Source organism: Terrapene carolina, unplaced genomic scaffold (assembly GCF_002925995.2).
Source record: "Terrapene carolina triunguis isolate 2854851 unplaced genomic scaffold, T_m_triunguis-2.0 Scaffold192, whole genome shotgun sequence".
Classification (NCBI taxonomy): Eukaryota; Metazoa; Chordata; order Testudines; family Emydidae; genus Terrapene; species Terrapene triunguis.
Window position 1 is genome coordinate 21874136 of NW_020664543.1, and position 14954 is coordinate 21889089.

At 48.6% G+C, this 14954-nt stretch overlaps 1 protein-coding gene across 1 annotated transcript in view; it reads right to left on the reverse strand.

Moving 5' to 3' along the window:
* Nucleotides 1-11295: 11295 nt before the first annotated feature.
* LOC112119049 (cytochrome P450 2C5-like) overlaps nt 11296-14954 on the reverse strand; it is a 10560-nt gene continuing 6901 nt past the window's right edge. Inside the window, exons 8-9 of the mRNA XM_024217591.2 lie at nt 14088-14229; nt 11296-11757 (exon numbers count right to left, since the gene is read on the reverse strand). Coding sequence (XP_024073359.2) covers nt 11576-11757; nt 14088-14229 — 324 coding nt within the window. The 3' untranslated portion in view covers nt 11296-11575. The remainder of the gene's footprint in view (nt 11758-14087; nt 14230-14954) is intronic.

Genomic DNA, 14954 nt, shown 5'->3' on the forward strand with positions numbered 1-14954 from the left:
AGTAGCCACATCACACGCTGCTGTTTGTAGAACTCTTGTCTTTTATTGTACAGAACTCCTAGGAGACACAGTTGTTACCGTAAACCTCCTAGAATTTGCATGAACAAAATATCCTAGCAACTACTATACCGTATAGCTTGTAATATCCATGATGCACCAGTATCAAGACATTCATGGGATGATATGAAAAATTAGACACTATCCTTAGTTTGGATTGGTACCAAAGGTGTCTAGTTTGCGTGTCTTATTAATTATTATTATTATTTTGTCAGTATTTATGTCTAAGGAAATTCTGCCTCATTAAGGGTTTTAAAAATCTGGTTTTATTAGAATTGTTTCAAATACTGGTCCCCACAAAAGTCCCATAATCCTGGCAATTAGCTCCAAAAAAGGAAGGTGAGGGGGATTTTTTTCTGCCTAGGTTTGATTACTGCAAAAAGTGAAAATACAGGTTTTGGGGGGGCTTATATCTCATGTAATTATATTCTTGAAGTTTTGTTTTGAAGGCTTTTTATTGGGATTGATGAGTTTTAGCCTAAAACTGGCAGGCCAAAGCATTGTGCACAGATGACTGTCGTGCCCTCAGTTTAAAAAGAAAAAAGTAAAGTTTTGCAATAAAAAGTTTCCTTAATAAAAAAAGGATAATCATTTGAAAACTGTAAATGCGTGAAATATGAATGAGCCTCCTGCCTCCAGAATGCATAAAGCAGTGCTCTCAAATAGTTGGGAACCACATGCGATGGCCCCAAATCAGAAAGCACCTAAACATGTGCTTAAGTTTAAATCATGTGAGTAGCCCTGCTGAAGTCAATTTGATCTTGTGTTGGTAAAGGATGTGTCTTGAGCTCAACAAGGGGTAAGATGTTAACGAAATCCGTGTTCACTGTTCCAACATTAAACAGTTCAGTGTGGTCCGGGATTTTGTGTCAAGTTATTGCCGGCAAGGCAGCTCCCAGTATAATGACCACCATTTAAAATATTTTAAACCTTCTATTAAAGACCCAGACAAAGAAGGAAAAACTGTTAAAGCATTTGAAATATAAATTCTTAAGTAAGATTTTTGTTGTAACAATACCCCTTTTTTCCCTTTCCCTTTAACTAGATAGAGTTTTTATTGGGAGAAACCCATGCTTGGCAGCCTTTTCAGTGTTATTAAAGATTGTATTTACTATCCTTTTGGCAGGGAAAGGGAAAAGGCTAGTTTAGATGGGCTAGAGCTGTTGTTGGAGTCCAATCCTGTCTCCTTTTAAGATGAAGCACAAAAGGGGAGAGAAAAGAACATCGATGAGAGAGAGAGAGAGAGAGAGAAAAGGCAGCTTCTGTGTCTGGTGCTGATTTTCACTTGCAGCCTTGCTGCTGGAGGAACACAGGCCCAGCACATGGTCTCGTCAGCAGCTCCAAGACTTGGCAAACTTGTACCAGAGTCGGGCTGTTTAAAGCATTGCTTTTAGCTGTCTTTATGCCCACAGGCTTACAGCAGTGTTGCAAAAGATGGAGTTGTCTTGGCTCACTCAGCCAAAGTCTTATTAGACAAAGGCAGAAGGAGAAAGACAATGACACAGTAGGGAGCGGGTGACAGCAGGAACCCAAGGCTCACATTCCAGGTGTAGTTCTGGATTTAGTCAAAACTGGTGTAGGTGGTGATGTCATTTGGATCCCTCTCTCTGGCCTAGTCTGTTCAAGAGGCCTTTTAGGACCAGGATAATGAAGGCCTAATGGTGGATCTTGGGGTCCTAGGAGATGGATGGGGTGGCAGCCATGATGGTAAAGTTTGCTCCTTCCAGTCCACCCATCCTCCTGTTCCCATTTTAGGGACCCCAAGACCAACAATGTCCAAGACAGGGCAGCAGCCTCATTCTATTAGAATTAACCAATCAACACATTTCTGTTATTTCAACTACAAACTTTCCCTCCCATTTCTATAGTTGTTTAGATCATTATCATTCCAACCCCTGACTTTCGTAGATTCCAAGGCCAGAAAGGACCATTGTGATCATCTAGTCTGACCTCCTCTGTAACGCAGGCCTAGAACTTCCCCAAAGTAATTCCCAGAGCAGAGCTTTCAGAAAAAAATCCAGTCTTGATTTAAAAATGGTCAGTGATGGAGAATCCACGACAGTAAATTGTTCTAGTGGTTAATTGCTGTCAGTATTTATGCCTTATTTCCAGTCTGAATTTGTTTAGCTTCAACTTTGCCAGGAGCCTTGGAAGACCAATTATTACTGCTCTTTTAACTGAATTCAGTTTGTACTCATCTGTTGGTCTCTAGTTGTTGCTTAATTTCACAAACATTTGCCTGTAACAGGCTATGTTATGGAACCTGTTACCTTGAACAACTTAAAGCAGTGTTTCTTAAATGATGGGTCATGACCCCAGGGAGGAGGGTGTCACAAAATGCAACCAGTGGGGTCACAAGGCATTAAACATTGTATTACAAAGCAAAGAGAATCTTGCTCCTCCTCTGCGGGCCTAGGGTTGCCAACTTTCTGACCTAACAAAACCGAACACCCTTGCCCCGCTCCTGCCCCGTCCGTTCTCTGAGGCCCTGCCCCGCTCACTCCATCACCCCCACACACACTGTCACTCACTCACCCCCACCCTCCCTCACTCACTCATTTTCATCGGGCTGGGGAAGAGATTTCGACTGGGTGTTCGGTTGAAAACTGGACACCTGGCAACCCACGAGTCCCCGCGTATCCTTATCCTACACGATCAAGTAATCTTTACCATAAACATAAGGAAGTTGTGAACATTTTTAACTTCAAATAAGGACTTGCCAACCTGGAAAGGCTGAGAAATACTGACTTAGAATAAGCAACAAAGAGTCCTGTGGCACCTTATAGACTAACAGATGTATTGGAGCATAAGCTTTCGTGAGTGAATACCCACTTCGTCAGACGCTTGTAATGGAAATTTCCAGAGGCAGGTATAAATATGCAGGCCAGAATCAGTCTGGAGATAACGAGGTTAGTTCAATCAGGGAGGATGAGGCCCTCTTCTAGCAGTTGAGGTGTGAACACCAAGGGAGGAGAAACTGCTTTTGTAGTTGTCTAGCCATTCACAGTCTTTGTTTAATCCTGAGCTGATGGTGTCAAATTATGCATCTGACGAAGTGGGTATTCACCCATGAAAGCTTATGCTCCAATACGTCTGTTAGTCTATAAGGTGCCACAGGATTCTTTGTTGCTTTTTACAGATCCAGACTAACACGGCTACCCCTCTGATACTTGACTTAGAATACAGGCTTCTGCACAATAGGGACAACTCTTGTGTTTAAAGTTAAGCACATGCTTAAATGCTTTGCTGAATTGGGACTTAAGAGAGTAAATGTATTTGTGACATTTACTGATTTAAGTTATTTTTCAGAAAGTGGAGTCTCTCAAAGGGCCCCTACTAACTGTTCTGTGGCATGGTAAAAATTATTAGTTATCATTACAGTATTTTTATTGCATTATGAAAATGGCAACACTCTTCCAAGATCTCACTTTTGTAGCTTGTATCACTTTGAATAAGCCTGTTATAAGACAAGGCTCCTATGTTTCAGATGTGAAACAGCATGAAGGCATTTAAGAAGCCAACTCAAAGAGTTCCTCCTACACAAGCATTCAGGTCTTGAGCAGTCCAGGCAAACAATACACGTTACAACAAAGCTTAAAATTTTTCATAATAATTTTAAAAACAATACTAGCTGCCTATATAATTTTAAAAACAGCAAAAAATATCCACCTTCCTTTCCATTTCTTATAAGGAGTCTTGAAGTTTAAATATCCTGCTTACTTTGATCTGCTTAGCTCTTGGAAGTCCAGGGGCTCCAGGCTGCTGGCCCCATGCTGCCCAGGATCCCTAGGGACATCTCTGACCGCCATTAGAGAATTTTTTCCCGAGAACCCCCTGTAACATTTTGCGAACCCCCAGGGGTTCACAAAGCCCAGTTTGGGAACCACTGCTCTAGGACCATGGTTTTCAAACTTTTTTTTCTGGGGATCCAGTTGAAGAAAATTGTTGCCCGTGACCCAACGGAGCTGGGGATGAGGGGTTTGAGGTGTGGGAGGGGGTCAGGGCTGGGGCAGAGGGTTGGAGTGAGGGCTGTAGGGTGGGGCTGGGAATGAGGGGTTCAGGGTGTGGGAGGGGGCTCTGGGCTGGGGCAGGTGGTTGGGGTGCAGGAGGGGGTCAGAGCTCTGGGCTGGGGGTGCAGGTTCTGGGGTGGGGCCGGGGATGAGGGGTTTGGGGGGGCTCAGGGCTGGGGCAGGGGATTGGGGCATGGACTTACCTCCAGCGGCTCCCAGTCATCAGTGTAGCCAGGGTGCAGAGGTCCACCTGTCCTGGCACCGTGGACCTCACTATCCTAAAAGAGCCTCTTTCAATGTGTTGTAACCAGAGGTGAAAGTAAGCCGGTACGCCCAGGTACGGCATACCGGCAAGAGCCGGTTTGCCATACCAGGGCAGCCCGGCTTCCCCAGGTGGCAATATAAAGGGCCTGGGGCTCCCAGCAGGGGCTGGAGCCCCAGGCCCTTTAAATTGCCACCAGAGCCCCACTGCTGGAGCCCTGGGGTAGGGCTGCAGGGCACTGGGGGCTATTTAAAAAGTCCAAGGCTCCCGCTGCTTCTACCGCCCCGGCCCTTTAAATAGCTGCCGGAGCCCCACCGCCACTACTCCAGGGCTCCAGCGGCTATTTACAGGGCTGGGGCAGTAGAAGCAGGGGAGCTGCCGGCCCTTTCAATAGCCCCCAGGGTTAGCAGGGGGCTCCAGGAGCTATTTAAAGAGCCCAGGGCTCCAGCTGCCTCTGCCGGCCCTGTCCTTTAAATAGCTGCTGGAGGCCCGCCGCTTCCCCAGGGCTGCCACTGCTATTTAGCGGGATGAGTGCAGAAGCCCCATCCCAGGCCTGGGGGGCGCCCTGGGAGAGGAACACAGTGATGGCCCTGATGGACCGAGGGGTGGTAACTAGTTCCTGAGTTGAGGGCTTCTACTTAAAACCATCTTCCAGGGACAGACCATAAGCAGCAGGCAGCTGGAATGGTCACATATTGCGAGCTCAGCCTATCGTTACACTCTTAGCTGCCATAGAGAGGGCCCAGAACAGCTGCCAGATTGCAGATGCCACCTCTCTTTGGGAAGGGTTCGGATCGGGACCAGTGCAGCACAGCTACGGTGTCTCTATGCTTTTTGCAGTGGGAGCTTCCAGGCCGTGGGGCCGGACTCCCAGTCCTCACTAAGGGCCAATTTGTGCTGCTTCAGCAGGCTTTGTACAAGTGAAAAGGTCATTTCAAGCAGCCCTAGGCAGGCAGCCAAGGATTTCCCCATGTAGGGGAATCCTTAAATAGTATACAGCTGGCATCAGCAGGTTTTTGCATCACCTGTTATCTCATAGACTCACTGACTTTAAGGTCAGAAGGGACCATCACAATCATCTAGTCTGACCTCCTGCACATTGCAGGCCACAGAACCTCACCCACCCACTCCTGTAATGGACCCTTAACCTCTGGCTGAGTTACTGAAGTCCTCAAATCATGGTTTAAAGTTACAGAGAATCCGCCATTTACACTAATTTAAACCTGCAAGTGACCCATGCCCCATGCTGCAGAGGAAGGTGAATCCTCCCCACCCCCACCCCGGGGTCTCTGCCAATCTGACCTGGGGGAAAATTTCTTCCCAGCCCCAAATATGGTGATCAGTTAGATCCTGAGCATGTGGGCAAGACCCACCAGGCAGATATCTGGGAAAGAATTCTCTGTAGTAACTCAGAGCCCTCCCCATCTAGTGTCCCATTTCCAGCAGTTGGGGATTTTTGCTACGCCATAGTAGGCAGTCCTATCATACCATCCCCTCCATAAACTGATCAAGCTCAGTCCTGAAGCCAATTGTGTTTTTTGCCCCCACTTCGTAGGAGTTGGGGCTTGTCAGGGTTAGGCCAGAGGTGGGAGAGATGAGACTCTACCCAATCTTCAGCTGGTGAAACTGTCCCTGTGGGAATCACAGCCGCCAGCACAACTTAGAGCAGCCCTGAGACTGCTCTGAGTTACACCAAAGGTCATTTTAGCCCCCAGTTGGTCCAAGAATTAGGGAGGCATAAAGTTGGCTGTGAGGAACAGTAGACAGGTTGGGGCAGAAGCCTCCACGAAATGTTGGTGATGGGGGAGAGTGGTGCCTGAAGAGGGTTTGGAAGGATTAATAGATTTGGCGTGGTGTGACGGGCCTGTGGGACTGATGATGTCTGGACAGGTGCAGAAGGGGATTGGAAGAGTATGGATCTGATTAAACTTGTGGGGCTAAGCCCATGGAATGGAATCACAGAACATTTAAGGGGGAGTCATTACAGCCTTAGATGTGCCAATAACAAAAAAAAAAAAAAAATGACTGAAAGGACTGTCACTTCTGGATTCCTGCTAGGCAAGCTCTGCCATGGGCTTTGCAGTGCGTGACAGGACCAATCAGCAGATTCCTATACATCACACACTCAGCAACGTTAAGAAACAAACCATTGTGTGTTATATTAGCTGACACTCAGTGAGCTGACACAACTCGACATGATGGATTATATCACACTTGGGCCACCAGTGTGTCATACTAGGCTCATGAAACAGAGACCTGCAGGGACAGGCCGAGAGACAGGGGGTTAACTCCCTGCTCATGTCGCCAGCTTCACACGCAGACATTGGCAATAACAGCATCCCCTGAATCTGCAAGGCTCAGGCTTATAAAATGATATTGTACTACAGGACTCCAGGAGACAGGCCGGAGCGAGCAAGCCACCCCCTCCTAGGAGTCACGCAGACAAAAGAGCTTGTAAACCTACTTGAGAGAAAAGTTCCACTTCCAGGTGCAACTGAGCTCAGCGATTTCTCCTGCTGTATTTGGCTTGATTCTTTGTGCCATGGCTGACCTCAGCTATTGCTGCCTCGCTCACAGAGAAGGCTCCAGGAAATTTGCTGGGCAAACAGAGCAATGCACTTTCTGGAATAAATTGCAACATTCCCCCCTCTGTCCGCCAAAAGCTTGTGCATAAAGAAGTTGTAACAGGCAAGGTCAGGATCTCGCCTACCTCCATGGAGGCTTTGTAGGGAGGTGCTCAGTCTAGCAGGTGCAGATTGCCTATCAGAGGCCAGGGTGTGGGGCCTGGAGGCAGATCTTACTTCTTCTTCCATGAAGACAGGAGCTTTAGCCCCACTAGACCAGCGAGAGCCCCTGTGAGCAGCAGGGAGATCATTGCATTGCCTGGCACCACTCGGACTGCAGATCCTCAGGCGCTGGCTTTTCACATTCTGGGAAACAGCAGCCCAGTCTCTACTCTCCACTCCAACCGATCCCACTGCTGCAGCTCGACCGAGCTCTCCCCTGCACAGAACATTTTACACCCTTCGCGGAGAGCGCTCCCCAGCGCCGTACAAACGACTTCTCTCTGGCTCCTCCCCCATCTCGGGAGTGAAAGATTAGCTTTGAATAGAGTCACCCTAGGGCACCAACAGGAGGGTGCTGTGGCACTGCGGCAATTGACCTCTTTTGCCTTTCTAGAAGTTTCCATCTGTGCGCCAAAATCAGCAGTGTCGGACTCCAACGGCTCTTCTCCAGCCAGCGGCCAATGGGAGCCAGACTAAGTGCATCGCTTTGCTTTGCTGGTGGCAAACGGTGACAGTGAATCACTGATCACGGCGTAGAAAGAAAGGAGGTGAAAGCCTCAGGCCGCTGGTTCCTCTTCTTCCACTTCAGTCTCCAGGCTGCCCCCATTTGACTTTGCAGCTCACCCTTCACTAGGGTGGATCCTGGTGCATCTAGACCAAACCAAGGATGAGGCCACCTGGCTCCTTCTCTCTCCCCGGAGATAGAAGATGTGATGTTGCACTCCATAATGCTTTATAAAAGTATGTTTATAAATGTGAATATGATGCAACTGGAATATGCTTTAGGCAAAAGGTCTCTTGTAAGGTATCATTACAAAGCTTATAATCTATTGAGTGTGATCATCCTATTTGTATGAATGTATCATTCTTGTATCTGAAACTAGGAATGTGTAGCATAACTCTGAGGTCCTATTGTAATTATGCAAAGTGTGGGCCATGAATGGTGGTTTAGAATCTTAATGGCTCCCATTGTCTAGGACAATTGACTGTAGATGGCTCTGTTTACCTTCAAGTCTCCACTGCATACCTGCAGGCCAGTCATGAAGAAATCCCCTAGTTACCACCTGAGCTGGACTAACCAGGATTGTGCCAGGGGAAAAGATTGGGCCCAGACTAGGAAGGAGTCCAGTCTGTGAAAGAAGCTTACTGGAACATCTCTGAGGGTGAGATTTCATCTGTAATCAGTTTCTTAATGTATTAGGCTTAGACTTGTGTGTTTTGTTTTATTTTGCTTGGTAACTTACTTTGTTCTGTCTGTTATTACTTGAAACCACTTAAATCCTACTTTTTATACTTAATAAAATCACTTTTGTTTATTAATTAACCCAGAGTAAGTGATTAATACCTGGGGGAGCAAACAGCTGTGCATATCTCTCTATCAGTGTTATAGAGGGCGGACAATTTATGAGTTTACCCTGTATAAGTTTTATACAGAGTAAAACAGATTTATTTGGGGTTTGGATCCCATTGGGAGCTGGGTGTCTGGGTGCTGGAGACAGGAATATTTGCTAAGCTGTTTTCAGTTAAGTCTGCAGCTTTGAGGACATGGTTCAGACCCTGGGTCTGTGTTGCAGCAGGTTAGCGTATCTGGCTCAATAAGACAGGGTTCTGAAGTCCCAAGCTGGCAGGGAAAACGGGCTCAGAGGTAGTCTCAGCACATCAGGTGACAGTCCCAAGGGGGTCTCTGTGACCGAACCGTCACAGAAGGGTTGGGTTAATCTTTCCAAAGACAGTGTGTTTCTTAGTAGAAAAAGGTTTGCTGGAAGATTAAAAGCACCGAGGAAAAAAATCAGATAAACTTTAACAGTTTCTTTCTCCACTCGATTGCGGTAGCACCAAGATGCCCCAGTTGAGGTTGGGCTAATTCCTGGACAAACACATAGTAGAAGGCAGTCTCTGCCCCAAAGAGCTTACAGTCTAAATGGACCCAGCGCATGGTGTGGGGGAGAAGGAAGTCTTACTATCCCCATTCCATGGGTGAGGAACTGAGGCTTGGTGAGAGGTGAAGTGACTTGCCCAAGGAGGCTGTGGCCAGTCCGGCCTGCTGGGTGGAGCAGGAGCCAGGGAAGCGGATCCAAACTAAAGGTCAGGCTGGAGTCAGGAACCAGCAGCCATGCTAGGAGTAAGAGCTGGAACCAGGAACTAATAGCCAAGTCAAGGGCCAGAGCTGGGATCAGGAACCGTGGTCAGAGTGAGGAAGCTGGAACCAGGAGCAAGGTAAAGAGCAAGACAGGGGAACAAAGTAAGAACAGGACTAGGAGCAGGGCTGGAGCAAGGTAGGAGCAGGGGAAGAGCAGCAGACACTGGGAGGATCGCAGCACAGATGTGAACACATTGAGCAGCCAGAGAGCAGTTGCTGCTGCTGTGCTTAGCCAGCCAGCCAGCCAGCTGCCTTTTCTGACCAGTCAGGTGGTACAGTCCATCAGGCAGCCGGCTGCAGGCCTGCTGTTGGGCTTGCCAGGAGATTGCCTCTGCTGCAGGCCCTGATCCCTGGCGCACAGAGATTGACGCCAGCTCCAGAGTTCCAGTCCACGCTTTAACTTCCAAAGCATCCTTCTTCCAAATTCACTGGGAGCTGGGGCCAACCATGCTGGCAGGAAGCAGTGGGACACTAGTTCAGTCCCCCATTGACTTCAGCTGGAGCTGTGGGTGCTCAGCGTTTCTGAACATCTGGCCCATGGTGCCTCAGACAGACACCCAAAATCACAAGCCACTTTTGAAAACTGTAGTTTTTATCCCTTTCTCTGGTTGTTCTAGACTCCCCTTTGCCGAGAAATTCCATTAATGCAGCTTTGGGTATAATTATGGGTGAAAAAATGACTGACGTCTCTCATTCTGAGTCTTTCTTGTTGTTGCAGAGAGATCAATGATGTGTCCCCACCTGGCACACTGGTGACCCCACCTCCGCCAAGGGCCCAGCATCGCAAACCTCCATCCCTCCTCACAGATAGGTCCAGTCCACCCTCCCGGTACAAAGGAGCAGAGCTGATGACACAGCAAATCTGAGGATCAAAGGGGGGTTGAGCGGGCAGTCACAAATTTGTGCCTGCAATGGAGCCAGCAGTCCCTTTCATGACAACCCAGTCCAGGACTTATGGGAACCTGGGCCTGGCCCTCCTCTACCTTACACTGGTGAGCTGGGCACCCAAAATCAGAGGCTGCTTTTGAAAATGTCCCGGGTCTTCATTATGAATGAACTTCAGTCCAGTGCCAAGGGAACATGCAAGACCCACAGGGCTTCAAGGCGGCTTGGAAGGCCTCCCATGAGTCCTCATAGAATCATAGAGTATCAAGGTTGGAAGGGACCTCAGGAGGCCATCTAGTCCAACCCCCTGCTCAAAGCAGGACCAATCCGCAGACAGATTTTTGCCCCAGATCCCTGCCCCAGATCCCTAAGTAGCCCCCTCAAGGATTGAACTCACAACCCTGGGTTTAGCAGGCCAATGCTCAAACCACTCAGTACTGGGGAGAATTTTACATGAATACCGGTATGTTCTGCCATGGGAAAATCCCGGACTATTGACAAATTATTGTACTGACAAGTAAGTGGGTGGGTGTGAATATTTACCAGGGGTGTTTTTATTAAGAATTCTGCCTGCTAGTTACATGGCCTCAGGCATGTCTCTAAAGATGTGGAGTAAAAAGTTCAAAAATGCCTAAATGACCCAGGTGCCTAATTCCCATAGACTTTCAATGGAAGTGAGGCACCTAACTAGCCACTTTTGGAAATCTCACCCTTAGGAGCCTAGGTCTCTAGGCTCCTTAGTATCTAAATCACTTTTGAAATCTCACCCTTAGGAGCCTAAGTCACTGACTGACTTAGAAAATTGCACCCATTGAAACTAAACCCCCAGCCTGCTAGTGCAGTTTTAAAGCTTGTATTTTACTTTTAAATCCTCTTTTTTCTGTACAATCATCCGCCTCCACCAAGGGGTGTTTGCAGTAGACATGGGCAGTGATGGGAATTTGTTTTGCATTGTTCTTGATTTGAAACAATGAATAGGGTACACTGATGTGACAATCCAGAGGTGGCTGGTATTATTTCTGTTACAGTAGGGTATAAAGGCCCCAGCCAAAATTAGGTTCCCATTGTGCTAGATGCTGTACAAATATTTAGCAAGAGAGACAGTCGCCATTATGTCTAAGTAGAAAAGACAGACACAGGATGGGAGAACAGCAGTACTATTGTCATCTGCATTTTATAAATGTGCCACTGAGGCACAGAGAGATTAAGTGACATGCCCGGGGTCACACAGTAAGTCTGTGTCAGAGCTGGGAACTGAACCCCGATTTTTTGAGCCCCAGTCCAACACTTTAGCCACCCTTGCTCTCAGCAATCAGTTGTTAGCACACAGTGGATGTTTCCTCTGCATTCTCATTTCTCCAGCCCAGTACATCCCAATTGCTTTGAATAGTCTAAGCGACTCTCTCCCTTCTTGCTCACGCTCTCAGGCAGACGCTTAGCGTCTGATGACGTGGAATTTACAGTATGGCCCCTTGTTCTGGTAGTCCACCCACAGAGACAATATGTCCATCTCTTTGGGATCAGTCGCTAGCTTGAAGGTGAAGTTCTGTAGCAGTGTGCTGAAGAAGAGAAACAGCTCCATCCGGGCCAGACCCTCCCCTGGGCACATCCGCTTTCCTGGGAAAGAAAAGGAAGTGAGACAGACCGACAGAAACAGGCTAAAGGCCTGATCCTATACCCACTGAAGTCAATACGAGGCTTTCTCTTGAGTTCAATAGGCATGGGTTCCACCAACCTACCCTCTACCCAAACAAAGCACAACCACACATTACTTTAATGGCCAAAGGCCCTTCCTCCTATGCTGTGTGAGCAATAATTCAGGGCCCCCACAGCTATTCTTTATCGAAAGATCATTGAAGCCTCATAGACAGACATGAAAACCAGGACTCTGGGGTTCCACACACAGTTCTACCACTGGTTTGCTGTATGACTGGGTGATGGGAGTATTTATTTATCTGTCTTTTGCCATGATCAATGAGAGATTTCTGTGAGATCTGAGCAGAATGGAATCCTGTTACAAGGACAGACTTGGGAAAATCCCCACTTCGGCCAACCTGATCATGCCACCCAAATAATCCCTCCAAATGAAACCAGGAGCGTCCCAAATCTGACATTCCCAGAAACAAGGGGAGAGATTTTCAAAACCGTCTGAGTGAGGTGCTTAACTCCCATTGACTTTCAATGGGGCTTGTGCCTCTAACTCCCTCAGGCACTTCTGAAAATCCCACCCAAAATATCTAACTTGCAAAGACAGAACAAGTTGTGCTTGGCATGTACTGCCAAAACAGGTGACACAAAACTGCGCCCCCCCCTTTCCCGTCAGATCACTGGGAGATGGAATTGAACTTGCAACCTCAGGGTCTAAAAGCATATTCTGCTAATGTCTGAGCTAAAAGATTCAGCTCCGCTAGGTAACGTTGTAGTAGCCCCATCAACCTACCTAGAGGGTTCTGCCACCACTTGAGGGGAACAGAGCATTCCCCTGAGTGTGTGTAGTTTACACATGGTATAATCAGCCCTCCCCAAGCATTGCTTATCTGCAGACAAGCAGCATCCAGACAGGTGTGAAATTCTTTCCTCTGAACCACCACATGCAGTCATTTGCAATCTGATCCCTTACTGAACATCTCAGCGCCAGCTGGAAGTGGCTTTGGGAACATAATTGTCCTACCCTACAGTGGAATGCTTATTACAAGCCGTGATCATGGTGAAATTCAGCCCTCTGCAAAGGAGCCAACACAAGGCTCATGCGCCAGTTCAATCCCATTTAATCCTGCAGAACTGGTGCATAGGCCAGGGTTGAAATGCACTTCCCGGGTATGTCTGCACTGCAATGTAAGCCTAGGGTTAGCAGACCCTGGGTTTGTTAACCTACGGCTTGAGCATCTACACACATTTGTAACCCAAGGTTAGGAATTGCTGAACCCTCGGTCCCAAGCTGGGGCTCCACCATCTCCACTGCATTATGCAGGCCCAAGTCCAACCACCCAGGTCCGAGACTTCCTAGCGCCCTCTCAAAATGTGGCCAAAATGTAGCCCTTTGTTTGAGGTGCAGTGTGGGAAAATTTGTCCACCAAACTTGACTGTCCAGAGGACAAAGGAAGTTGGTCATGGGATACTTATGGTGGACTCCCAAAGCATGAATCCAGTGGGGATGCGTCTACACTGCAGAGCTTGGACCCTGGCTCCCGGCTTGACTCAGGCTCAAACCCTGCACCCCTGTGAGGTCCAAGCCATGGGTTCACATGAGTTGTGTGTAGACAGAAAGGGGGGTAGGCTTGAGCCTGTGTTTGAACCCTGGGCATATATTGCAGTGTAGAAATACCCCAAGAACTCCCATCCTACTCTCCTTAGCATATGACTTCATTGCAGAGTTAGCATGGGTGATCGGCACCCGGGTTAGCCTTGCCTGGGTGTGAAAATCCCTACCCGAGTTGCTCTGTCCTCACTGGTGCTATACTCCCCTGTGTGAGTTGCTAGGATTTTGGGGGGCACATCCCATGGTGCTGCAGTGAGCTGCGCTGCTCTGTGATTCTTTCCCAGTGACTTGTGGGTGAGCTTGTCTGTCCTTCCAAACAGACAGGGGAACTGTGGGAAGGAACTGGGGGACCACCAGCACTCTAGTGATTTAACCTGCCTCCTCATTGCAAAGTGGGCAGGTTACCAGCCCGAGTGAAAGCAGCACCCGAGTGCTAGCCTATAAACCGAGCTGGGCCAGCTATGTGGGGTTGAAAGCATCTTTACACTTGAGTGAGCGTGGGTCATGTGTGGACAGGAGGGGGGTTAGGGACAATGCCTGGGGAAGAGCCTGAGTTAACTTTGAGGTGAAGACAGACTCAGACGGGCATTTTGCTGTTGGCTTTGCTGGGAGCAGGAGCCAGGTCATTGACACATTCTCATTGTACAGCAAAAAGCAGCCAGAGACCTTTGTAAATCCCAGGCTTTACCTGCAGAGAAAGGCATAAAGGCCTCGTTTGGCCTAAATTCCCCCTTCTCGTCCAAGAAATGACCTGGGTTAAACTCTTCTGGAGTCTCCCAGTGCTTTGGATCTGAATGCACAGACGTGAACACTGGAATAACAGCTGTGCCCTGTGAAGATAAAGGATAGAAAGAGACAGGAAAAGCAGACATTAAATACGGTAATGGATTAGCTTGATTATCAGCGGAGAAGCAGCCTGCAGTGGAGACAGCTGGAAAGTCTGGTTGTGCACAGAAGGTAAATAAAGGGGCCAAGGCAAGTAACAACTGACGTCCCATTCAGGGAAGGCTTAAGTGGATCTTCGTTGTTGTGTAGCCCCTCTGCACAGGGCTGGCTTGGAGCCAGAGCTGTGTCGCAGGAAATTGAGACCAGGCCAGGAATTATTTATTTTAGATTTATAAAAACCCCAAGAGGTGCCCATGCGAAGCTCAGGATGCTGACCCCTTAAAGATTAACAGACAGGGCTGCCCCGCCTACTTGGACACAGGAAAGTCACATGAGCCCAGGCCTGCAGCCCACCCTCACTCCACATGCTTGGGAAACAGATGGGCTTTACGTAGGGTTACCATATGTGGAGTGTCCCAAAAGAGGACACCCCACGGGGCCCCGGCCCCGCCCCCCGCCCCGCCCACGCCCCCGCCCAAACTCCGCCCCCTCCCCCAAAGTCCCCGCCCCAACTCCGCCCCCTCCCCTGCTTCCTGCGAACATTTGATTCACGGGAAGCAGGCAGCAGGTAAGGGGGGGGGAGGGAGGCGAGGCGGCGCGGCGCGGCGCGGCGCGGGCCAGCCCCCGGCCGAGCACCCCCCGGCCGCCCAGCACCGCCGGCGGCCCGGTG